Below are 26,519 nucleotides of genomic sequence, written 5' to 3'. Positions count from 1 at the left end.
CCTCTAAGGTTACGATTCTTACATAGTCTTTCATCAAAAGGTGAGCCAAAATCTGTTTCCAGTATTTGGCTTCTGTAAGTAAGGGTGTGGTGAACCGGGAAGGATGGTATTTCTCATATAGGTGATTCCCAGTAACAAAGAAATTTCCGGATATGTCCCCAAACATAAACAGACAGCACCCAGGAAAAGGAATAGTAAGGGGGAAGCTGCTGGCTCCCAGACTACATAATTTCAAGCATTTATTAACTTTCCAGGTACTTGCTATTGCAAAGGCCATGGTGGGAGGAAATGTCAACAGACATAAAACTGAAACATGCTCATAAAGTTGCCTGTCAGGGAACAATAATTCACACACCAGATCCATGCAAGGAGCTCAAGAAACCTGCCAGCATCTCTGAAATGCCCGAGCCTTGAAATACTATGTTTCCAAAGGCAAGATTTGCATGGGCCTGGGGTGGTATGGGAAGGCTCTGTGGGCACAAGAGTGGATCCGACAGCTTCTCCGAGACCACTGTGCCATTCCGATTACGCTAACAATTAACATAACTAGACATTGCTTGGTTCTATCACTGCGTTCCTTCCCCCAAACCTTAAAGATGATTTTCTCCTCCCAAAAAAGAAAATACACAAAATTCTCAGGATGGAGAGTTGAGAGGGATCTTGTTTTCTCTGCACTATTTGTCCCTGCCAAGAAGTAGATTAGGTGGAATATCTGTGAAGACAATGCCTCATACGATCGGTGTCTGAATGCCAGACAAAAATGTAATTTTTCTTTCTGAAGCAAATCCATAAGTGGCCCATTTTGTGACACATGTAACAACACAGAGCTGAACACATTCTAGCTCAGTTCCATCTGGTCTTCCCGGACTCCTACAAAGCACCGGGAGCCTCTGAATCAGACTGTGTGGCTCTGGCCAGCAGCTGGGAAGGTCACACTGCGGCCATCCTGGAGAGGGAGCCACTGCGAGACCTTCTCTAGGGGTGGCCCCAAGGACATAGTGAATGACAACAGAGCTGCAGTGGGACCAAGAAGAGGACCGAAGGAGACTGTGCTTTCTTCCCATGTTTCCTTCCCTTTATCCCTCCCTGTCTACCATTTCAGTTTTTTATTTCAGAAAGGACAACTGTGGCTCTCTTATCACTCGGGCAAGGATGGAGTGGAGAGAAAGTGAGTCTGTCACACACTGAACACACGCTCTCTGAGGGCAGAAACTATGTAAGTAGACAACTGAGTGCTTAGCACTTAGTACATGAGTAGCGGCCTCTCCAAACTGAGTCCTGGTCCCCTTTCCCAGCCCTCCCCCAAACACAGGAGTCCCAACGATGGCCCTATTGCTGAGCCACCAAAATTCTCAAGAGAGCATTACCATTTACACACGCTCTATGATGACTATTATGGAAAAATTATAAAAGTGTGTGTTGGGATAGCAAATTCACGATTGATTAAAAAAAAATCTTTTGTTGTTGTTACAGAGTTGTTTTGACAGTAGAAAATTAGTTTAAGAATAAGTTATTACCTAACAAGTCTTGGGGAGGATGTGGAGAAAAAGGAACTCTCATGCACTGTTGGTGGGAATAGAAACTGGTGCAGTCACTGGAAAACTATAGGGAGGTTCCTCAAAAAATTAAAAACATAAATACCATATGATCCAGTAATTCCACTACTGGGTATTTACCCAAAGAAAATGAAAACACTTGAAAATATCTATGTACCCCTATGCTTGCTGCAGCGTTATTTATGATAGCCAAGATATGGGAGCAACTCAAGTGTCCATCCATAGAGGAATGGATACACACACACACACACACACACACACACACACACACACACAACGGAGTATTACTCAGCTATTAGAATGAGATCTTGCCATCTATGACAATGTGGATGGACCTAGAGAGTATAGGCCAAGTGAAATACGTCAAAGACAGATACCACCTGATTTCACTTATATAGAATCTAAAAAACAAAATAAACACACAAAGCAGAAACGGACTCATAAATACAGAGAACAAACTAATGATTGCCAGAGCAGAGGGCCATGGGGGGATGGGCAAAATGGGTGCAGGGCAGTGGGAGACACAGGCTTCCAGTTCTGGAAAAAGTAACTTCCAGGGATAAAAAGGTCTGGCACAGGGGTCTAGTCAGTGGTATTATAATAGTGCCGCATGGCGGTGGAGGGTAGCTGCACTTGTGATAAGCACAGCAGAACACACACACTTAACGAACCACCATGTGATACACCTGAAACTAATGTAACATCATGTGCCAGTGCTGCTTCAATTAAAAAAAAAAAGTTATTATCAACCTTCCATTTATATATTTCACGGAGATTGGAACCTCTCAAAGCATGAGTTCATTTCTGACCTAAGTCTACGTCTTCCCTCTGGATTCATGTATCACAGAAAAAGCTGGAGAAACACAAACAAATAGAAATGCGACGTAAGGTGACATGCAAGTCTCTTCTTCAGCTGGATTCCCTAATACAGCAACCTCGAAGATTTACCAAAATTGGGCCAGAAAGCTCAACAAGCTCCTATGCACAGGGCTTGAACTTTACTTTTTTCCCCTGAAAAGAAGCAGAAGAGCCTAAAGTATAAACACAGAACAGCTGTCTTCTGGCAAAGACAGTGTCCCATCGCACACAGCCGCACCCCGACACAGGGACATGCGCCAACCCCGACCCATCACCGAGCCCCAGCTGATTGCACTGCTGCAGATCTCCTCGCCATCCCTGAGCTCAGCCTCTGATGTAAGAATGGACAGGAACCGCAGGCTGGGGTGGCTCAAAATCTGCCATCTCCTGCAGGCGGTGCCAACACCCGCCCACACGCAGGGATGAAACCAGAAAGAAAATTACCTTGCAGACAGCCGCCTGGAGAACTGCGTCAAAGCCGCCCTCGGGCGCATCGCGGTTCCGGGACACCCTCTGTTTGCGAACCTCCTCATTGAAGCTGTCAACTCTGTCTGTGAGAGGCAGCAGATGGCGGAACCCAAAGGACGGGACGCAGTTTGGAAATAACTTGTAACTGGAGAGAAAGAAGAGAAGAGTCACTTTCCAGCACTGTAGGTAAATCTTAACCAAGTACTCTGTCTGTTCATGGAGTGTGTTCATGGAATGCCTCGAGCAGCACTAATCAATATTCACCCAGCCCCTACTGTGTGCCCCAGACACAGAGTGGAGCGCACCAAGAGAAACAACACGGTTCTCACTCTACAAACATCAAGGCCTAAGCTACAGGAAAGTCAGCACATCCAGGCTGTTAAGTCAATGGAATGGAAAAATGGTTCAAAAAAAGTAGAGATATTAGGAGTTTACTGTGGTCAGAGGATAACGTCATGGAGGAGTCCTGCCGTGGGCCTTGAGAGATGCAGGGGACCAGTGGCACAGGCACCGTGGTCTAGGCAACACAGCAGGGAAGGCTCCTTTGGGCTGCGGAAGGCAGGCAATGTCAAGTAAGAGCAGCCTGAACAGAGGTACTCATGGGAACCAGCTTCCCACATCACCTCTACTGCCGCCGTATGCTTAGGGTCACATAACCCCTTTGTGCCAACCCACTCAGAGACACTGCGACATCCTGGCACACGAGCAAATGTTAATGGAGCAGGAATGAAAACATGCTTTCTGCTACTTCATTCATTTGTAAATATTGCAGTGATAAGTAATCAGCTTTCCTAAATGCGACAGAAATCATTCAGAAACTAACCACCTTCAAACGGAAAATTAGATCTGGCAATTTGGGAAGAGGCAAGGATGGCATCTCAATAGCAGGTGAATGCCGCATCTTTCTCCGGCAATACTGGACGATCTCATCTGCAGTCTGTAGTAGAGATCCCAGTGTTAGGAGTTAGCTGGACAGTGAGGCGGTCAGGGCCAGGGTCTCCGACAAGAAGATACGGAGTCAGGACGGCTAAAATAAAACAGCATGACATCCTGTTTTGCAGCTTAGACGGGACCGCACTGACATTCTGCTTTGCAGCCTTTGCAGAAATGACTTCTGCAAAATGTCCTAAAATAAGACAATTAACCACAAAAGCATTTGTCAATATCACAGGCAAGGGGCAGTTAAGACATAAGCCCCCAGATGTCAGCAAAAAAGACCATCAGCACGTGGACATTAACCTAATAGGGAGACAGATACATGACTGAAGCCCTGATTGGCATGACTCAGCACACCCTGACTGCTTAAGAAAGTTCTGCAAAAGACCTCATAAAAACCCTCAAACTTGGAAACTCCGAGGGCAACCCACTCGGGTCCCCCTCCCTCTCTGGGAGCTTTGTACTCTTGCTCAGTAAACTGTTTTGCTGCCCACCACTCTCTGTCTGGTCTACCTCTTCATTCTTTGAAGCGGCGTGACCAAGAACCCAGCACTAAGGGGACACAAAATCCTGTAGCACCAAGTGGCCCCACACCTGCAGGGAGTTAGATCCCAATTATGGATCTAGGAGTCTCACCTTGACATAGGATGAGAGGCCTTATACTGTTTCACAAGTGGATTCTCTAGGGGAGAGGGGGGACGGTCCTGGCCACAGGGCAGCACGCATGCAAGAGCCCTGTGGCAGGAGAGAACACAGGGAGCCCGAGCACAGGAAGGCCAGTGAAGCTGCAGGGCGGGGAGCGAGGGTGAGGCTGGGCCAAGGGGAGGCTGGGAAGGCAGACCTAAAGAGACTGCGAGGTTTGTGGCCATGTTAAGGAAGCCTCTCTTTCAGAATAAAAGATGAAAAAAAACCACTAATGGAGAGGCATGGGGGGAAGGCTTTATAATCCAATTTCAGCCACGTGCATGGGAAGGGAAACAGGCTTAGCAACTGCTAGGGGATCCGGCCTAACTGCCGCCAAGCAGCAGCAGCCAGGGCAGGTCTGCACAGGCTCCTTTTCTCCAGGCGAGAGACAATCTCTAGGTTTCTAAGAGGCCACCCCATTCTTCCGCGGGACCTGCCGCGCCAGCTCTGTCTACGAGTCCACAACAAACCAGCTCTGCACAGTTGACCCCACGGCCAAAACGGCCTCAGCTCTCCCTGGACAGGGGGCAGGAGCTACATGCTTCCCTTTGTTTCACTCCCTCCTTCTTCCCCAAATCTTCACCTGCACCTTGTGCTTTCTAGAACCCAGGCCACCCAAACGTTTTATTCCCATCTCATTCTGCCATGAAGAAAAGGCCATGGAAATTATATTCCCAGCTGGAAGAAGGAAAGGAGCAGAGGTCCCGTCAGTAGTTCTTATAACTGGACAAGGGACAGATGCAGGAGGAAGTAACCACACACCGACTCCCTTCCTCCAAGCTGCTACACCTTTCTGTGTGGTTCTGGTCCACCATTTAGGACTTCAGGCGTGGGTTTGTCATCCCAGTTGATCGGTGGCTTAAGGAAAGGGAGGAGAGGAGAATAGCAACTGTCGTGCAATGAGAAAGCCGGAGAAGCTGTGAAAAGCTCACCAAAATGAGCTTAGCGTTTTTTACCTTTTTCTTTCGTTCCTGCTAGCAACATTAAGTAGATATATTTTTACCTGGAGAATTACTATTAAATAAGCGGGAACTAGATAATGTGTTTGCCAGAGAGAAGGCTTCATGGCACAGAAATTCCTATAATCAAATCAGTCCCCTCCTAGTGAGAGGAAAACGGCTTTGTCACACAGATCCCACTGAATGTCTCACAGTCACTAAAATATGATGTCCTCTGCGACTAGTTATTTCATTTAACCCCTGGAAGACCTGAGAGAACTGAAGGTCTGGGTGTTTGGGGGTCTAGTGCTGGGGAACGCCCAACCCCCACCCTGCATGTGCCCGGAGAGCCCTGTTTAGGGCCATGTACGGGCAGTTACTAAATTGAGCACTATGAACCGAGAAGATAAATGAAGTATATAGGCTTAAGCTGCCTGGGAGGAGCGTGTACATATGAAAAGTGATCGCAATTTTGAAGACACAAGGTCCAGGCCAATCCAGAAAACAATCCAAGGCTTCGGGACAATATTATGGGATGAACTGAATGGAAAGAGCTCCCCTCTTACTCTAAATATTTAGAACTGCTGGATAACATAAAATTTTTCAAAATGTTAGTACGTAAATGTTAATGTGGAAGTTTAGCAGGGAAATCCCAGGTGCCAGAAAGGAAGGGAAAAAATCGTTCAACAAATGAGCGCACTTAGGAGACAGGTGGGGCTGGAGCGAGAGCTCAGGCCAAAGAGCTCCCCGGTGTGCCACGACCGGGCGGAGGTCCTAAGGGCTGGGGGTGGGAGTCGAACAGGGATGCATGAAGCCCTGGAACGGGGCTCTCCGCAGAAAGCTGAGCACTACAAAGAGCTGCCTTGTCACCAAAATCAAAGATAAAAATTCCAGCCACTAGCCTGGGAAAGAAGCAAAGAAGATCCACTCCCTGCCAAGGGTGAGATGAATCACCCATAAAAATTGTGAACTCCAGGCCCGAGCAAGTCAGAATTCACTAGAACCCCCAACTGAGAGATGAACAGGAAAACTAGTCCCACAGAGACCCAGAGGATCTCAGGGGCAGCTAGCATACACGCGCCCTTCAAGGACGCAGAGGGGCTGAGATCCTCGCGCGGAAAACCACCGCGGGCGAAGAGGGGCTAACGATGAAGTTCTGGACCCTGCAAGAAAGAAGGCACTGTGAAGGAATGTCCACAAATGCACCAGACGGGATGATTAAGACAGCAGTCCAAGACACAGAGGTAACAGAATGATCTCAAGTACTGTAAGACAGGATATTTAAGACATTAAAGGAGAGGAAAGAATAGATACCAAAAGCTAAAACAGGATATTATTAGAAGGAAAAAAAGTCAGAAGGCTCTGGAAAAAAAAAAAAAAAACAGTATCAAAAACATAAGTTTGGAATAGAACCAAATAAAAAATACAGTCTGTGAAATTCAAAAATGAAACCTCAGTGTATGGATGAAGCAACAGAACAAAATGGTAAACGAGAAGACATCTATTACGGACATTAGCGTTAGAAAACGAAGGCGGGGGTCAAAGAGAAAACGTCTGAGAATATTCAAGAATAAGCATGTATTCTCAGGCTAAACAAGCAGACCAGCTTCTGAGCAATGTAAATACAAGTAAATTCAATCTAGACACGTGGAAATGCATATTATTATAGAATGTGAAAAGCACAGGAAAATATTAAAAGCCACGGAGAGAAGGCAAACCATTAGATGGACAGCAGACTTCTCTTCAGCCACAAGATATGCCAGAAGACAACGAAATCATACCATCAAGGTGGTGAAGGAATACTGTGACCCCTTGGAAGAAATACAGGAAGGGTAAGAAAAAACATAAATGATGAAGGACGAAATGTGTTATATCGCACAGATTTTCGCACGTGCATTTCCATTTGTGTGTGTGTGGCGAGAACATTTAAGATCTACTTCTTAACAACTTACAAGTATACAAGTTTATGTTCCAAGTAAAGCATCATTAATGACCATCACCGTGCTGTGCATGACGTCCCCAGAACAAATTCATCTTATAACTGGAAGTTTGCACCTTTTGACCAATGTCTCCCTGTTTCCCCCCACCTCCCGGCCCCCAGCAACCACCACTCCACTGTTTCTATGAATTTGGCTTTTCTAGATTCCACATATAAATGTATCATGACATGTACTTCTTTTCCTTTTTTAAAGATTTATTTTTAGAGAGAGAGAGAACATGCAAATAAGTGCAGGGGTGGGGAGGGGAAGAGGGAGAGAATCTTAAGCAGACTCCCCACCGAGCCCGATGCAGGACTCGATCCCACAACTCCAAAATTACAACCTGATCTGAAACCAAGAGTCAGACGCTCAACCCACTGCACCACCCAGGCGCCCCAAGCCATGACATGTATTTCAACAACAGCCTGACACCTCTAGTAAAAGAAAATGTATTCAGGACCAGAGATAACATGCTGCATTAATCCTTCAGATCCTGTATCTTTTCCCAGTGAACACCACATGACTTTTCCCAGTGACACTCTTCCTGTTACGCAGAATAGCAATTAAACAATTCTTTAATCTGATGATTAAATTATATGATGTCTTTTTTTCTTATTATGGCAGCCCTGGTACTACTTACTTCAGTTCTGGCATTTCTAGCACATTCTAAGATAGGAAGGGATGAATCTAGGACTTTGATCCTTTGGCAGAAATGTCTGGAGCGAGAGGAGGGACAAACCTCCGGAAAGCCCCATGAAAAACCGGCGCTCTTTTCTCTGAGGTGTCCTGCATAGGTGGTTAAGTCGCTCCCTCCTGACTCTATCTTCCCAGAACTTCCAGGGGGCTGCTGCTGTTTCCACTCGCACAGGGGAGAAAAACCCAACGGAAGGTGCCACTGGAGCTTGAGAAGAATCCTGTGACTTTCCCCTGCACACCAGCAGAAGGAAAAGAATAGGCAAGGCTCACAAACAATGTGCACCGAGCCAGGGATGAAAGGCAAACAAGTGAGGCAGACCAGCTGTGACAGGAGAGTAGGGACAGCGGGGGCCAAGCATGTGGGTCAAGCCCAGCGCTATCAGACCATTAAAACTTCAAAAGGCAAACAGAGCACACACAGGCTGGCTCAGACCCAGGAATGGCCGCCTCGCGCCGCTCTCTCCACGAGCAGTGGGAAGCCCCGAGACCCGGGACACACACATGTTCCGCTGCCTGGCCATGGGGAGAGCGATCTCAGCCTATCTCACCGAGCCACAGTGACTCCTTGATGTGGTGGCCAGCTTGGAGAAGAGAGATCTGCATAACTTCGCCTGGATGTTTCCTGCAAAACTCCCATTCTTCACTAGACTGTCTTGCGAGTCTTTCAGCACGCGTGTGCTTGCGGTGAAGACCTTCACGGTCTTCAGTTGGTTCTGCCTTCTAGGGCTCGGAGAAGGACTCTGGAAAAGCGGCGTGTAATAACCTTGAATATTCGAATGCTGAATTCCCAGAGCCAGTCCTTCATCCTCTCCAGGCTTCCAAGCTAGCATATCTCACAGTGAATGGAGGGTCGCTGGAAAATGACCGTGGAGACACACCCTGTCCATCTGCAGACAGGGCCCAGAGAGCAGAGGTAAAAAAGCAGCAAACAGAATCACTATTCTTGATGAACTGAAAAAAGTTTTGGTGTTTTGTTTTGTTTAAAGATTTTATTTATTTGACAGAGAGAGAGCACAAGCAGGGGGAGCAGCAGGCAGAGGGAGAAACAGACTTCCTATTGAGCAAGGAGCCCGATGGGGGACACAATCCTAGGACCCTGGGATCAAGACCTGAGCAGAAGGCAGACACTTAACCACCCAGGTACCCCCCAAAAAGTTTTGGTTAAGGCGCTGTTGCACCTGATAAGAAGCAAAACTCCAACAAGAGGACATTTGGTACTGAGACTCGGCTAAAGTGGCCTTGGAGACAGAACTGGACTAGTAACACCAGCAGCCACCTGGGGCCAGGAGGAAGCTAGACCAGCTCATGATGACACCTAGGCCTCTTTGCAGTTAAGGAACTTAAGACTCGCTTTTGTATTTAAACCTTTTTCTTATTTATTGATTTTCCCACCACTGTGTCAGTTCCCAAGCCCTAAGGAAAGATCTAAGGGAAGAGCTGAGGGAGCCTGAAGGAGAGTGCACAGAAGATCCGGAAAGATTAAAGAGAACATCCATTACCAGCATAAACACCACCACGTCCTGACCACCCAGCCCGACGCAGGGCTGGGAGCCGTTGAGAATGCTGAAGATGAGCCGGGGAGCTGGGCAGCTTCAGGGGCTTAGGAACAGCTCTCTTCCTCCCTGGGGGAGGCCAAGTAACCCAAGAATCGAAACTGCCACCATAAGGTAGAAGGGCATGACGGAGAGCTGCCACGGAAAGCAGCTCAACCCTCACCAGATTTTATACAAGCAAGAAATAAACCCAGATGGTGCCGAGCCACTGAGATTTGGGGACTGTTACAGCGGCATTGCCCACCACTGCCCTCAGGCAAGCACCTCGGGGGGGTGTTGGGAATGGGTATTAGCCTTCGGATTGGACTCAGGTAAAGCATCCGTGTTGTCATGGGATTCAGATGGGGAAAAGCAAGCACTGTATTACTAGGAATGCAGACTCTGAAGACGTTTGTCTTCACTCTTGCCCCAAGTTCACCCCTTACTAGTTGTGTAATCTCGGCTTGGCTGTTTATTCGAAGTGACAGTTTCCTCATCTGCAGAGTGGGGCTCACATCTGCCACAGAGACCTCAAAAGACTGTCATGAGATTTACGTGAGATAATCCATATGGTGCAAAGCATTTCGTGCGGTGCCTGACACTTGGTAAGAACCTAAGTCTTAGCTGCTTCTTGTCTAGTAACTATGCTGGGGACTTACATCCCAAAGCCTGACTGAAGTTGAATGTGGGGATGCGAAAGAACGAGCTGGAAGTGACCACTCATTGTCATATCCCACATCATCCTGACATTTCATGGGAACAATTGCAAGACTAGAAACAAACCAGCTCTGTAGAGGATGCCGTAGGGGAGTTGGAGGCCATGACCCTCCACCCCCCACACACAAATACACGATGGCAGAGTCCTATTCGCTGATCCTGCTTCCTCTTCTTCTGAGCGCAGCTAACCTAGTTTCCAGCCTCCTTGTTAGAATTCCGTTCTGTCTGATAAAATGCAGGAACAGAAGGGGCAAAAGCCACTCAGCCCTGGCCCATAAGCTCCACCTATGAGCAATCATCCAGACACAGTGACCTTAAAAATCACATGTGGCAGATGAAGAAGTACAGGGTGGACAGAGCCTGGGTCCCCGAGTCCCTGCTTGGAAGAGAGGTGTCCACTGACCAGGAGACCCATCTGGATCTAGGTAAGCAGAAAACACTTTTTTTTTTTTAAGATTATATTTATTTGACAGAGAAAGAGCGTGTGTGCACGAGCAGGGGGAGCTGCGGAGGGAGAAAGAGAAGCAGATTCCCCTCTGAGCAGGGAGCCCGATGTGAGGCTCATCCTGAGACCTTGACCTGAGCCGAAGGCAGATGCTTAACCGACTGAGCCCCCCCCCCCCGGCGCCCCAGGAAATAAACTCCCACCGTGACGTACTTTGGATTTGTTTATGGTGGCAGTTAGAAATTCCTGCTCTCTGATAATCTGTCAAATATTTTCCAGTGCAAGTTGGGAAAAAAGTCATACCTTTAAAACACAGGATTTCCATTTCATTTTGTCAAGGTAAGTTATATTTACATAAACAACAAATAATTCGCTTATCCCCAAGCACCTCAGTCACGCCAAGCAAGAGGAAAGTTTCCATTGTTCTCCTGCTCCCGGCCTGAACGCCTGGGTGTTCACTTCTCGAGAGCATTGTCTTCACGTAGAAAACAGTGCTGTGACAGACAGGCAGGAAAACAAATGGGCTATGATCATTACACCTTCCTACAGCCTTGCAACAGTTCACGTCTCCACACAGAGGGGGTGGGACAGAACTGGGTCATAGTCAGTCAGTTTGAACGCCGAAGTCTGTTCCCTCACTGCCCCCAAATATGCCTTCCCTAGTCCTTTCTTTGGGCTAAGTTTTCCTGCTACTCCGTTCTCCCACCCTTAAATACCCAGCAGAAGGACGACTGGTCACTCACCCGATGCATGGATTGGTCTGGTACCTCGGCGCTGTGTAGGAGAAAGGGGAGATGTTCTTGTCTACAAAAGACCCGAACCCCAACCGGAAGTTGCTGGTGAGCTTCCTCATCTCTTCAGCGAGCTTGGTGCCCAGGTTCCGGATGTTGTCCAAGTCATCCTTCATGGACAGGGAGAGGTCCATCAGGTAGTACAGGTCCACAGGATAATCCTCCACCTGTCGAACCTGCAGCTGGAAAGTCGTCTTGTCACCTGTGCCAACGAGAGGCCGTGCACATTAGAGGTCATCCAGCTTGCTGGGGGCTGAAGGCATGGATTTCACTTTCAAAGCTGGTCCCCCTCTTACTTTTCTTTAGTGACTACATGCCTCTTGGAAGAAATATTTTTACTGGATGTGGAGTAACTGAAGAGAACACAGCTCGGAGGGGGAAGTTCTAGGCTCTCCTTCCAAATACTTGGCTCAGGATTTTTAGGAAACTCTTTAACAACTGGTCTCCTCAGTGGTGTTCTGTTTTGTCAGCAAAAAGGGCAGTTGCTGTACAATGAACCAGACAATTCCATGGACACAGATTAGGTGACAATCGCCCACCAACCACACACCAACTTCAGAGAAAGGAGCGGCCGAATTGGAGGAGACTGTAAAGGTGTGAGTGAAATAGAAAAGAGGGAATAAACTAAAGGAGGTACGGGCATGAGTGACTATGAAGTGAGGTGGGAAGAGAGAGGTACAAGGCAAGGGGATTGGGGACACACGGTTACTTAACATACCTCCAAAGGGCAAAAATACTTATGCTTCTGCCACATGTCACCTTTTTCTATGTCCCTAGCCACTTACAGACAATAGTAATTAGCTCTTGGGCATATTTGACATTTTGGGAAATCACAGACACAAATCATTATCATCAGAAATTATATGTATAAATACAGGTAGACAGATTCCAAATTTTAGCATCATCAAAATGAAGGGGGGAAAAAGAGAAAAAGAAAAAAAAATTACCAGATTTGTCTACCAGCTACGAGAAAATAATTTGGGTTCCACAATAAGAGTCAGAGACAGAGGAGAAGGAGAAATTAATTCAGAGGGAAAGAAATGAAGAGGAAAGCCAGTGCCTGGGAGGCGTGGCCTCTGCTGTGTCAGCTCCCAGGTTTACAAACAGGCCCAGGTCGGCGCAACTACCCGAGGACTCATGCCAAGACAATGATCCTAAATCATTTCCTAGGCTCTAAAAACACATCGTTTAGAGCCAACTTCAAGAACAGTCATACCAGGTAATTCCATCTGCCCTTGAGCTTAGTTGTTTTTTCAGAGGCACCAAGAAGTCCGTAAACTCTCTGGGCAGGAGAGCTGTATACACATGTGAAATCTGGGCAGACACGCTGTGTGTCCAGACGTGCAACAGTGAAGTTGGCCTCTCCTACCCAGCGGGTCCACGCCCGGTCTGCCGGCACTCACCTGCCAGGGAAGCCCATCTCTCACCTCAAGCTGACAAGCAGCAAGCAGAAGCCTTCTTGAACTTGCAGGATAGGGACCCCAATCCCGTGTGCTCCCTCTCCTCCTCCCACCCCAGACAAGGCATGCTGCATTAACTAGACCACAGAGATTCAGAAGATCAAATGGTTTCAGTCCAAGTTCCAGCTCTGTCCCTTGACCAGGGGAGCGGCCTGAGGCGCGGTGTCCTCGGCTGTACAATGGAAATAGCAGCACAGCATGGACTAAGGCCATGAAGCAGTCATGTGGACAGCCGTGTTTTGTAAGCAGCAAAGGCCTGCATCAATGAAGTATAATTATTATAATTACTATTTGTTGCCTGAGTGACACCACCAGGCCTGCTTCCCTGGACTTGTCTTTGCATGTACTGTTCTAGCTTCCTCGAGACTGACGTAGTTTGGGTTGCCTGTTGATAGGAGCCTATTTTTAAAAACCATCAGAATCTGACTCAAGCAGAGGAATGCTGGAGATTTCTTCCAGAATGGATTCTGGACGGCTGCAAAGTCTGCCTCTGGTTCCCATCAGGCAGACAGAGCAGGTCCCAGCACTGAGCCCCTCCCAGCCCTGGATGACACATCACGGTGGGGAAAGGGCAGGAGCCGGGAGAGACTGGGGGAGGGGAGTGCCTCCTTGGTCTTTGAGTGGGCAGACCACAGACCTCCCACCAATGGGCGGAGCCTGAGATCACGTGTGCTCTGTCCAATCCCACGATCTCTTTGCAGAGGCTTCTACATTTTCTGTCATCTGTGCTTTTCCCCCAAAGTTCCCAACTACATCTTCTTTTATCCAGAATCCACCTTTGTGGACTATGAGTAATGCGCTAATGAGCACTTGAGGACCTGGAAAGTCGGGAACGGGCTTGGACTTGGGGAGGAACCTCTGGGAGGGAAGAGGGTATCAGGCTTGGAGAATGAGAGCTGGGTTGGAATCCAGACCTTGTCACCAAGAACCCGGGAGACTTCAGGCCCCCCTAAATTCGCTGCTCAGCTTCTAGATGGGAGGATGTTAATTACTGTGGGGATCAAAGGAGACAATGTACCCTAACACCACACAAATGCCTCTACAGGAGGAAAACTTCCACCTGGGGTCCCCCCAGAAGTCAGTTATTAAAGCAATTTCCTGTAGGGATAAAAAGGGAGACAGAAAATTCTGCCAGAAACTTGAGTGTGAACGGCTATAGCCTTGGGCATTAAATTTAACTCCACACTTTCCAGACATGAAGGCAGAAAGAGAACCAAGATGTGACACACAAGTCTGTGGGTCCTAAGCAGGTATCTACTGTAAGGTTAGAAAACTCTTGGCATCAAATTCTAAGAGAAACTGGTCACTGGAAAAGCACACATACCCCTCCCCATTCGGGGGCTGCAAATGTGAAACAGAAGTATTTCTCCCAGTTTTCCAAAAAGGGAAGGGTGTAAGAAAGAGTACCATTAGCGTTCAGAATGAGGGCTTACTGCTGCCTCAGCTGTACTGATTTTAAATGCTACAAACTCCTCGGGGGGCCTTGGCAATATCGGGATGTTCTGTCAGCAGGTTTTGGAGGGACCGACATTCCTGGGGACCCATTCTCAGCGTGAGTGCTACGTGTGGGAGTTAAGCAGCGGTGCACCAGTCCCTCTACCGGCAAGGTCAGCAGACCAAGGGAGAGGCGGTCACTGCGTGCCGGGAGAAAGTCTGGGGCCCACCTTCCATCTTCGGACACACTTCCAGAACCACACACACTTAGACACACTCCGGCAGCACATCCAGCTGCAGTCCTGCACCACCTGAGACATGTCACCTCCATGTGTCCAGCAAAGAGCAGAGCCCCTCTCGCCTTCACCGTCAGTGCTCGGTCAGCACCTGCTTCTGGTGACGCCATCCCAGCCCACATGCATGTGGCATGGTACTCGGCACAGAGTTCCTACTGCTTACTCAGCTCCTGAGTGTAGGTCCTCCTACTGTGGTCAAGTATCAACCAACCACCTGAAACGTATTATGAGAGTTCTGTTTTCTCTCTGCCCTCCCTTCAACCGGAAGTGAAGAGAAAGAGTCAGGGCGCCCGGATGGCTCAGGAGGTTGGGCTCAGGTCATGATCTCAAGGTCATGAGATGGAGCCCCGCATGGAGCTCTGGGCTCAGCGGAAGAGTCTCCTTGAGGATTCTCTCTTTCTCCCTCTGCCCCTCCCCCTCTCAAATAAACAAATCATACATATATATATATACATATATATGTATATGTGTGTGTGTGTGTGTGTGTGTATATATATATATATATATATAGAAGAGAGAGTGAAGGAGCAAATTCCACCAAGAACTTCTGGTATTTTTAAGACTGATTTTTGTTCAAATGTTCAGAGAAAGTAGTATTCCAATCAAAAAAGACTCTTGCCATCCCCAAATGAATATAAGTAGTTTTTGATTCCTCAGAATTACCCTTCTGTGCCAAATATTGAAAGAAGGGACACATTAAAATCAGCTATATTACAAACAGGACCTCAGCTTAACAGGGAATTAGGGCCCAAGTGCACACCCTAGGACTATCATCTAGCTCTTCTGTTCACTGTAGCAGAAGGTAATTAGAATCCCAGGATCAAATCCAGACCTAGAACCAAAGAACTCCCTCCCTGGTCTATGGCACACAAGGCTGGTGTGCCATACTGCACCTCACTCCTCACTCCAGAATTCTGACTCTTGATGGATGGAACCAAGGAAGAAACCATGTGAAAATATGATTGGCCTCCACCAGAGTCTGCCCCAAGCATTAGGGCCTGGCATTCCTAGTTTCCTTGAAATTAACCCGGTCTTAGTTAACAAGTACCCCTAGACTGGGGGTTTATAAGCAACAGAAAGTTCTCTCTCACGGTCCTGAAGGCTCTAAGTAAGTCCAAGATCAGGGTGCAAGCATGGTTGAGTTCTGGTGAGAACCCTCTTCTGGGTTGTAGACTGCGGACTTCTTGCTGTGACCTCACATGGCAGAAGGGACAAGGGTGCTCCCTGGGGTCTTTTGAAAATTCACAGCACTAATCCCATTCATGAGAGCTCCACCCTCATGACCTAATCACCTCCCAAAGACCCTACACCTCCTGATACCATCACACTGGGGGGTTAGGATTTCAATCTGTAAGTGCTGGGGGGAAGGTACAAACACTCTATGTCAGCCAACCTCTTGTCCATCCACCATCAAGTCTTTCTTAGACCTTTTAATACAGTATGTACTCTGTTAGTCTGCATGGCAGAAGCAATACCTAAGTCAGGTAACTGGCACCTCGGAAGTAGAACCTCAGAGGAGAGGGATAAAAAGCAGCACAGACAAGGCTGGCAGGAAACCCATCCCAAAAGCAAACCAATCCTTTAGGTTAGTTACTAGTGCTGTAGCAATGTCAATTTCCTGGTTTTAGTAATGCACTTTGGTTATGTAACATTATCAGGGAAAGCTGGGAAGGGTATTCAAGAACACTATTACTTTTGCAACTTCTTGTGAGCCTACAATTATTTCAAAATAAAACCCTTAATATGAAAAAAACAAAACTACTAGTCAATGAGCTAAAGGCTCGAGGAAAATTAATGACTTAAGTAAACCCTTTCTAACTGCCCCAGAGCTTCAAAACCACCCCGAGCCTTTCATTTACCATTTCAATAAGCTTTATTCTAAAGTTTATATCCTTTGTTAAGAATTTTTTTAAGATTGTTTTCCTGACATACAGTTTCCAGGACTGGAAACAAAATGGAAAACATGATCCTGTGTTTATACAAAACCCTGCTTAAAGTTTGGCAGTTCCTCAAAAAGTTAAACATAGAATTACCATATGACCCAACAATTCTACTCCTAGTTATATCCCCAAGGTTATTGAAAACACATGTCCACACAAAAACTTGTGCATGAGTGTTCACAGTAGCATGAGTCATGATTGCTCCAAAGTGAAAACAGCCCCAATATTCATCAGCAAACATGTGCCATATCCATACATACACAAAGGAATATTATTTGGCCATAAAAAGGAAGGCAGTCTTGAATACTGAAGATATTTTGCAAAGAGAAAGAAGCCAGACATACAAAGCCACATATCATATGATTTATATACAATGTTGAGAATAAGCACAACCACAGAAATAGAAAGTACATTAGTGGTTGCCTAGGGCTAAATGTGGCGGAAGGGAAAAGATAAGGAGTGACTGTTAATGCATACAAGGTTTCTTTTTGATGTCAGGAAAATGTTCTGGAATGAGACAATGGTGATGGTTGCACAATGTTGCAAATATATTGCAAACCACTGAATTATATACTTCAAAGTGGTGACTTGGGGCACCTGGCTGGCTCAGTCAGAAGAGCATGTAACTCTTGATTTTGGGGTCAGGAGTTTGAGCCCCACATTGGGAGCAGAGATCACTAAAAAAATAAACTTTATAAAAATTAAGAAACAAAATTATTTTAAAAAATTTTTAAAAAAAGTAAAATGGTGACTTCTACGGTATGTGAATCCCATCTTAATTTTAAAAAAGAAGAGAAGAAAAGAAAGAAAACCAAAACAAAAAGTTCTGCTTAGAGGGAAATTTTTCTTTTTTTTCCCCCAGGCTTGTTCTGGAACAATAACTTTGCTTTCCTGAAGTATCACTTATGTTATGCTGAGACTTGTCTTTGATTAGGCTAGTATAAGGCTGGCAAAGTGTTACATTTCACTCAACAAATATCATGAGGTATGGGGGAGCAGGGCAAGGGAGGACACAAAAAAGAATTTCTAAAAATAAATAATGGAAAAACCAACCACTAGATCTGAAAGCCTTCTGCAGAGTCGGGGGTGATTACCTTGAGGTTAACTATGCATGTGGTAAACTGAACGCTGCTAACTGCAACATAACATTCTCTCCTTCCCCCAAATAAATATCTGGGGTTTGTCTCTTTAAAAATATTAAAATTTTCAAGATTTTAAGAGGCTTCACTGGCTTCAGGTGTTTCTATATTTGACAAACATATTCACAAGACTCTAGACGTTTAGGAATTCCTATTTTTATCAGATCTCCTCCAAGTGTTCAGCTTTACAAACATCCTCATAGTTTGGGTGTATTTTAACTGGGCAGTGAACATCTCCATCACCTTGACCTCCCAGAAATGGGCTCTCCATCACCACACATTCCACGCAAACAGAGAGCTCACACACAGCACCCATATCATGATTTTGTATAAAAACAGGATCGTGCTTTCCATTTTATTTCCAATACCAGAAACCATATCATAATGCTTAGTAGGAGATAGGGCTATACCATGACTTATAAAATTAGCAACTTCAACTAATCCCAGCACTAATCCCTGGCAATCCAGCAGTTTGTGCCTCTCTGTCCAACAGAGCCACTTACACCCTTTTTTTGTTTCTTATTTTCAAGACAATTCAATAGGCAAAATAAAACATTTCTCATATACATGATGACTCAGAGCTCTTTCTAACAACAACCACAAGCAAATCAAAATAAGACTGATTTTCTTCTTCCCTAATTGAACACACAAGGGTTTTATGCATAAATCAGTATTTGCATACATGTAACGCCAAGAGAACTTTGCCCGAGGAGGCTGCCTTCACTCAAATCACGTCCTTAACTCCTCGTTGGGGGCTGTTTAAAAAGCCAGTTGGTAAATCGAATCAAACAACAGTCTCTCTGTCTCACAGTCACAGCTTCATTCTGATTTTAAGCAGAATTAACACTGTGGCATCTCTGACTGTGTCACCTCCAGCTCTTTCCTACACGAGATCCACCCTAAAGAACAGGATTTGCCACCATGAACGAATATGTTTGCTAGAAAACCAGCGGCTCTGAGAGCAATTCTAAATGAGGAGTTCCCAAAAGAGAAGTTAAAAACCTCCCCTGATGATGACTGAAACTATAAACTTGGTTGGCGGTATGAATTTTGGTCTTTGTTAATTATTAAGTAAAGACAGTGCATGATTATACATTAGAAGTGTATGAAAATTATGAACATGTGAATAGAGACAGGGTCTGGCAAAAATGAAAACAACATCGCATGAAAGTGGATGCTTTCTCAATAATTTCCTTTAAGTGACTGTTATGCTGTAATTAAATATAAAAGAAGATACATCATTCACTTAATTGATAGCTACTCTTATCCCACACAATGTTCCAGTATCTTAATCGTCTGCCACAACTCCCACATCCCCTTCGAGGTCACAGCCCCTGACCCTGGGCCTGTCTCCACAGACGGAGATGAGTTATCTGAACCCAGAGGACATGAGCAAGTAGCTGTGCACATAGAGGCTCAGCTGACTCCTCTCTACCGGTCACACAGCTTTGCAAGGGCTCCCTTCCTTCTCTCTCTCAGCGTGGTAGCTCTCCAAACAGAAAGGCTAAGTGTCACTCACAGTGGTGACGTGTAAAAATAGCAAATCCCCGCGCTAATCCCTGCCGACCTCGGAGCTTGTGTCTCTCTATCTAGCAGGGCCGAATACCCCTCCTTCTGTTTTTTATTTCCGAGACAATTCAATAGGCAGAATAAAACATTTTTAAATATATGATGACAGCCCCAGCAAGCATTACTAAGTGCTTACGATGGCAGCGCTGGGCTAAACCAACTCTGAGACACTGAGCGTCGCTCTCCAAGCCTAGACCTCGCAGACTCCAGAATCTGCATCTTTGGCCACTACTCTTCGAAAATAATGGTAATTTTAACTTTTTAAAGTGTACATACACGAAGTCTCATTTAAGCTTCTGAACGTGGCTGTGAGGAGTGCAGGTGACAAAGACCTTGAGATGATGCTAAGCGGTGGGGTAACCAGCCCAGGCCCTCCAAGCTAGGGACTGAGCCAGCGCTAGAACCCATGATGGCCAGCCACATCCACGATCTTGCCACTGGCTCCAGCAGCCCTGAAGTCTAAATAAACTGTCTGGAAGTAGTTACTGCCAATGGTTTCTTAGGCAATGTGATAGAAGAAAAGGCTAAATATCAAAGGAATTTAGAAATAAGCTACCTGCTCTCAAACTGTGATGCTATCTAATTGAAACACATATCCCCTTTTTGACATCACAACAATTCTAATAGGTAGAATATTATATTTTAAAAGTGGTAAACTAGAAAAAGCCAGGAGTTCCGCAGTCGCAGAGACCTGGGGTGGAATCAGAGTCACCATTTCTAACTGGCAGACCCTGAGCAGGTCGCTCCTCATGTGTAAAATGGTCTTAGCTACCTCAGGGTGGGCCAGGTATTTAGCACATAGTAGGTACACAAAATCTGTTAGTTTCCTCATATCACAATCAACTCTAGGGCTTGCAGGGACTCTAGGGTCATAAAATAACTACTCTAAAAGTTTGTCCCTTCCGAATGCCATGGACTGAAATGGAATTTGCTGATAAGGAAAAACACATTTTCGTGGAAGCAGCACTTTCCTGAGAAACTTGCGTTAACTAGGGAGTTAACCTAGCAGTGTCCTCCCATAAAATGCAATCACATTATTCATAATAGCCAAAAAGTGGCAGCAACTCAAGTGTCCACTGATGGATGGATGGACCGACAAAATGCAGTATACACACACAATGGAGTTTTATTTAGCCTCAAAAAGGAAGCAAATTCTGACACACGCGGCAACATGGATGAACCTTGTGGACATGTTCTAAGTAAAAGAAGCCTGACACAAAAGTATAAGTACTGTATGAGTCCCTTACATGGGGCACCTCAAGTAGTCAAACTCATCAAGACAGAAAGTAGAACGGCGGCTGCCAGGAGCGACGGTGGGGGTAGAATCAAGAACTAGGGTCTAGGGACACCTGGCGGCTCAGTCCTTTAAGCCTAGCCTCTGGATCTCAGGGTCACGCAGCTCCTGCCCAGCAGGGAGTCTGCTTCTCTCCCTCTCCCTCTGCCCCTCCCCCTGCTCCAGAGAGCACATGCGCGCGCGCTCTCTCTCTCTCTCTCAAATAAACCAACAAATCTTTAAAAAAAAAAAAAAAAAGGAATGAGTGTTTAGTGGGCACAGAGTTTCAGGTTGGGATAATGAAAAAGTTTTGGAGATGGTTGGTGGCAATAGTTAGACATGGTGAATGTATTTAATAACATTGTATATAACTTAAAATGGTTAAAATGCTAAATTTTATGTTACGTATATTTTACCTCGATTAAACAAATAGCAAAGATACCTATCTGTGCACAGGGGCCTTGTACTCTGCTTCCTGGGGCCTGGGCCACGCCTTGTCCCTTCCCTCTGCTGCCTCTGCTTGCCCGGGCTCACCTTCCCACGATTAACCCGTCCCCTCCCCAGGGCACTCACCTGGCCGCAGGGTCAGGGCGATCTTCTGCGGCGTCATCTGAATGACGTCGGAGCCGGCAGGACTGGAGCCCTTGCTGCTGAGGGGCAGGCTCCGCAGGACCTGGGTGCTGCTGGCTGGGCTCTCAAACTCGCCCCCACAGCCGTTTCTGGCCAGGTTTGCCTTCAAGTCACACCGGGAGGTGAGGGAGCGCAGGCTGCCAAAGTCCTAGGTGCAGCAACAAAGGAAGAGGGCAGAGAGCGGTCAGGTTGTCTTTCCAGAGCACCTCGGGGTGTGGACCCATGAGCATCTGGTGCAAGCACCTGAAACGCTCCGCACTCCATTTCCGTTGTCTGAAAGTGGTGAAAATGACAACACGCACCCCAAATGCCCCACTAAGGATGATGAGGGTTAATTAAGGTGCTGGATACGAAAACACTTTGTAAACTGTAAATGCAAAATAAAAATATTTGGTTTCGTTGTTACTTTAATGATCAAAATTCTCCTTAAAAAAAGGCGGGGGGGGGGTGCCTGTCTACACAATTAGTTGGAAGAAAGTAACTGAAATGGTCAGCTGCACAACTAAAAATGTTTTAAAGATACTATATAAGTAGACAAGTAGTCATCATTCAGTCAATCAAGAGTTAACTTGCAGGCACTACACGTTACACAACCATTCTGTAAGGCAACAGGGCAATAAACATTGTATCCTTTGACCCAGTGGTCCAGTCCCAGGAATTTATCACAAGAACTCAAAGGAAAGAAAAGAGAAACTCTGTAAGATACATACTGCAGTGTTATTTAGAATAGCATGATCTTATAAACTTGTAAACCTAAATCCCTCAACCATAAGAAAAACATGGTATATCACCTCCATAGATGATATAGTCATTCAAAATGAAGACTGAAAAGAAAGTTCAAAACCTACTAAGAAAAAAAAAACCAGAAAATAAAACTGTATCTGCATTCAAAACAAAAAATTTAAAAATAAAGATAGTTGAGGCATTAGTGTAAAGGGACTAAAATTACATTTTCCCCTTATTATCTTTACTATTGTTTGAACTATAAAGCCACATTGATAAGAAAAATCTTTCTTAAGCTGGATTTAGGAGAAGGCTAGGTATCAGGATGACCCAACCTTATCTGGGGCACCAGGAATTTAGGCCATTCACTTTAAAATGAAATAATATACTCTATTATAAAATATGGTACTTCATAAGAATTGATTGTTTTCCAGTAAGGGAATTTTTAACAGCAAAGCAAATTCAGGGTGCTCTCTGAACACGCTCTCACTGATGGATGTAGAAAATTAGATCGCCTCCACCGGCTGGCTGGATGTCAGTGCTGGCCCAGACCACCCTCCTGATGGCTGGGGGAGCTACGATGCTAATCTCTCCCTCTCCCCTCTGTAACATTTTGCCAGAAAGCCTCAGCTGAGTCAAGTGTCCTCCCCGCTGTGTTAGGAGCCAGACTGCTGGCAGAAGCACAGGGACTCGGAGGACTCGCCCTTCGCAGTGGGCTAGGATGCCCCAGGGCTAGCCAATGCCCGTTCGAGCCTTCCCAAGATTCAACACCAGGAAGTGTCAAGAAGAATTTGCAGTGTTTTTATATAAGTGAAACCAGATGTATTGTTCTGGGCCTCTGTGATTTTTGTTGTTGTTGTTGTTTGTTTATTTTATAATTGAACTTTGTGTGTGTGTGTGTGTGTGTGTGTGTGTGTACATTGAGCCCCTGGAGATCTTGCCTGTCAAACTCAGGGAGGGTACCGTTAAGTCTGAGTGGCTCCAGACATTTGTGGAGCAGGTGAGAAAATAATTGTTCTGGCTTAAAATGATTATCCTTGAAATTATACAAGATTTCAAAGCTAGGCTTTCCAAACTGGGTTCCAAATGGCCAAGCTTGGCTCTGATACAGAAATTCGAATACAGCAGTCAACAAGCACAGAGATGGGGGAAAGGAGAGGTACCCTCCCGAGGGCCCTGCAGTAGCAGTCTGCTGTCCTGAGCCATCCGCAGCAAGGTCTAACTGGCTGTTCAGAGCTGGAAGGGCTCAGGGGCTTATCTGCTCAGAGCCTCCTCGGTGAAAATTTCTGAACTTCTTGCTGGAATCTGGCATTCTGGGCCTTGCTGCCAGCTCCTCCAATTCTTACGAGCTGGTTGTACGTGGCCCAGTTCTGTCAAGATACGCCGTCTTTTTTTTTTTTTTTTTTTAAGATTTTATTTATTTATTTGACAGAGAGAGAGACAGCCAGCGAGAGAGGGAACACAGGCAGGGGGAGCGGGAGAGGAAGAAGCAGGCTCCCGGCAGAGGAGCCTGATGTGGGGCTCGATCCCAGGACTCCGGGATCACGCCCTGAGCCAAAGGCAGACGCTTAACGACTGAGCCACCCAGGCGCCCCTCAAGGTACTCTGTCTTGAGCAGTCCAGGGCAAAACTCTGCCACCAGGTTGGCAATGAAAGCATCCTCAGTCTCCCCAGAGTGATGGGAACCCCTGACATTCCTCCCATTGGTCTGGAGCAGTCTGCATTCTGGAATAGACTAGGTTACAGTGCCAACCTGCTTCACTCTAAGCAGGAGGGAGTTGCATGATTCCTAATCCATAGCCTTGGCAATTCATTTCAGCTTGGTCATCGAGATCATGCCCTCCTGCCCGGACACCTACACTAGCAGTGAACTTCACCCAAGCTTCCCAGTCATCCTGCTCAAAGGGGATTTTGACAGATGCTACCAGTCCTTGATGGAGAACTTGTGCAGGGCCACCTGCTGGCCGGGAAGAAGTACCTGCTAAGATCACCAGGAGACTTAAGGTCCAGGTCATTCTTCCCAGACCTGAAGAACTCAGAGATAGCCACACCCAAGCCAATGACAACTGTATCTGTGTGTCTGGCTTTCCCAACTGAGGCTAGAGGCTCTGAGGCTTCTTTAATCTCCAGGATATTAGGAGCAAGGCTCTCTTCATTCCCCTCACTGGTAGCGGCTTATTTCTCCTTAATAATATTCTCCGAGGTTGTGGTAAACCTCCACTCCAATGCACACAGCTTCCCGGAAGTTTGCTGCACAGGCGAGGGAGGGCCATCAACCTTCATACTGTCACCGGGTTGCCTGTGAGAACTACCAACGACCACGTTAAAACTGCAACTCGTGGGGCTCCTGGCTGGCTGAGTCAGTAGAGCACTGGACTTGATCCAGGGTGGTGAGTTCAAGCCCCATGTGGGCCATAGAGACTACTGTAAAACAAACCAACAAACTGCAACTCACACGGTGACTTCAGAAGTGCCAATTAAGTTGGCAATGGGACAACACAGGGAGCCCCCTTCTGAGCTGCTCCAGCTGCACACACAGCAAGGGACACCCTACTGTGGCACCTGTACCAAATTTATATTTAGTCTCAGCGCCATCCATCTCTGTCATCAGTTTGTCAACCTCCTCCTATTTCACAAACGTCAGCGTCCTGTTACCTGGGGCAGGCCCAGTGGTTTCACTGATGTGTTCAACAGCCTTTGAGACATCTTTACATATATACTGAATCCTGTCAGTGTCCAGGGGCTCTGAGGCCTCAAAGACACCCCTTGAGGCACTTCTGGGCTTGGCAGGTGTGAAGCACTTTTTGAGAGTAAGGCAGCTGCCTCAGCGGTGGGATTCCCACGTAGCTGAAGGTCCACCTGGCACAGAGTCTGAAAAGAGCCACAATGAATTTCTTGCTGCCCAAGAATAGGACAGACAGTGCTGCAGGCCCAGCTGGGAGTGCTGACCCCACAAGCCCAAGTGCTTCTCCTCCGCTCCTGAGCTGTTCTCTAGATCGTCCTTCAGATGCCAGACACCTGACGCCTGGCCCCTCATCCAGGTGCCAGAAGACAGCAAGTTCCAAGGGGAAGGGACTCTGGATGCATCACCTGGGGCCACCCCCTGCTCTCTATGGGTGAGAAATCAGAGGCCCACAGGCCAAAGTTCATGCCTAAGTGCATCCAAGAAACCCAAGTTCACCCGGCTTCAGCTGCCTGGACCCCTGCGCTCTTTGCATGGCCTCCGTTCCATCTCAGCAATGGCCACGGCTGAATTCTGCAGCAGGAAACTAACCCCGGGTCCACAGATTCCATCCCTCTGAATTTAGTATTTCTTTGCTGCCCCCAAGGCAGAGCTCTTCCTGCCACCTATCAAACCTGCAGGATAAATATTCTCTTTTATGCAGAAAAACAGGTATGGAAGGAGACGGGGACCTCATCTCAACATGGAAACATGGAAAGTAGTTTCAGGAAGGGCCGCTAATGGGGCAGAGCGCAACCACGTGCGGGCGCCCCGAAGCTCGGAGCGGGAAGGAGTGTCAGCTCATGGAGGAAGCATGTGACCGTGGTCTCCGGAAATGCATCCACCAACCCTCCCGGGCCGCATAAAAGGAAACAGCATTACAGGCAAACTTCCAAGAGAAGCAACAGAATGGGAACAGGAACTTGGAACATCTTTTATGGCTTTCAGTCACTCTGTGGTAATATGAAAAAGACAAGGGAAGTGTTCCAAATGTAGATCCCTTCTAATTTGTTACAACATTGGCCTTCGCAAGTTGTGACTTGCTCCCCTTTCCTCCCTCCGCCACCTGTGACGTGGAGGATAGGATGAGCGCGGCTGTTGGTTGTAACATTGGCACACCCAGCTCCCTGGACATTTTCTGCGAGCAGCGAAAGCCAGCGCTCGCAGCCCGGCCAGCGTGGCGGGGTTCGTTCACGTCTGTCTGAGTGGGCCACACCGTCGTGACGGCATCCGCGCGGCACCCTGCCTCTACTCTTGCTAAAGGTTTAAACTCTAAAAAGATGCGGGTGTTGGTTTTGGGGGAAGGACGGATTCGTGTTTGTTTCTGAAACAGCAAGGGTCGGAGAAGAGGAACCCCAGCAAGAAAGGAGGCAAACAGCCCCAATTTCTGCGATGAAGACGGAAGAAACAAACGGGTGAACAGGCAGAGAGCCTGGCAGAGAGGTGGGCACGGGCGGGGAGCTGACTGTGCTCCGAGGCGGGCCTCTCCCCGGGGGCAGGGCAGGAGCAGGGGAGAAGGTAAGCCTGCAAACCGGAATCTGCAATCTGCGAGGGAGCACCACGCTCCCCTCCGCCTGGGGACGGAGAAATCCCTCTGTCGGCGTTCAGGCGGCTCGTTCAAGTCACTGAACACATATTTAAGAAGCATCGACAATAGGCCACGATTAGTCCTTTCATGACCAGAAAGAGATTTTCTCTCAAAGCATCTGTATTTTATTGTGAGCTGGAGTGAA

At 46.9% G+C, this 26,519-nt stretch overlaps 1 protein-coding gene across 3 annotated transcripts in view; it reads right to left on the bottom strand.

The window, feature by feature from the left end:
* ITGB5 (integrin subunit beta 5) overlaps window positions 1-26,519 on the bottom strand; it is a 118,861-nt gene that overhangs the window by 71,345 nt on the left and 20,997 nt on the right. For all 3 annotated transcript variants that reach the window (XM_057306494.1, XM_057306495.1, XM_026495260.4), the window contains exons 3-5: window positions 21,285-21,489; window positions 11,553-11,802; window positions 2,859-3,027 (exon numbers count right to left, since the gene is read on the bottom strand). In XM_057306494.1, coding sequence (XP_057162477.1) covers window positions 2,859-3,027; window positions 11,553-11,802; window positions 21,285-21,489 — 624 coding nt within the window. The remainder of the gene's footprint in view (window positions 1-2,858; window positions 3,028-11,552; window positions 11,803-21,284; window positions 21,490-26,519) is intronic.

This window comes from Ursus arctos, unplaced genomic scaffold, assembly GCF_023065955.2.
Source record: "Ursus arctos isolate Adak ecotype North America unplaced genomic scaffold, UrsArc2.0 scaffold_4, whole genome shotgun sequence".
Lineage (NCBI taxonomy): Eukaryota > Metazoa > Chordata > Mammalia > Carnivora > Ursidae > Ursus > Ursus arctos.
The sequence above is the reverse complement of the archived record's forward strand: the minus strand, read 5'-3'. Positions and strand labels throughout refer to the sequence as shown.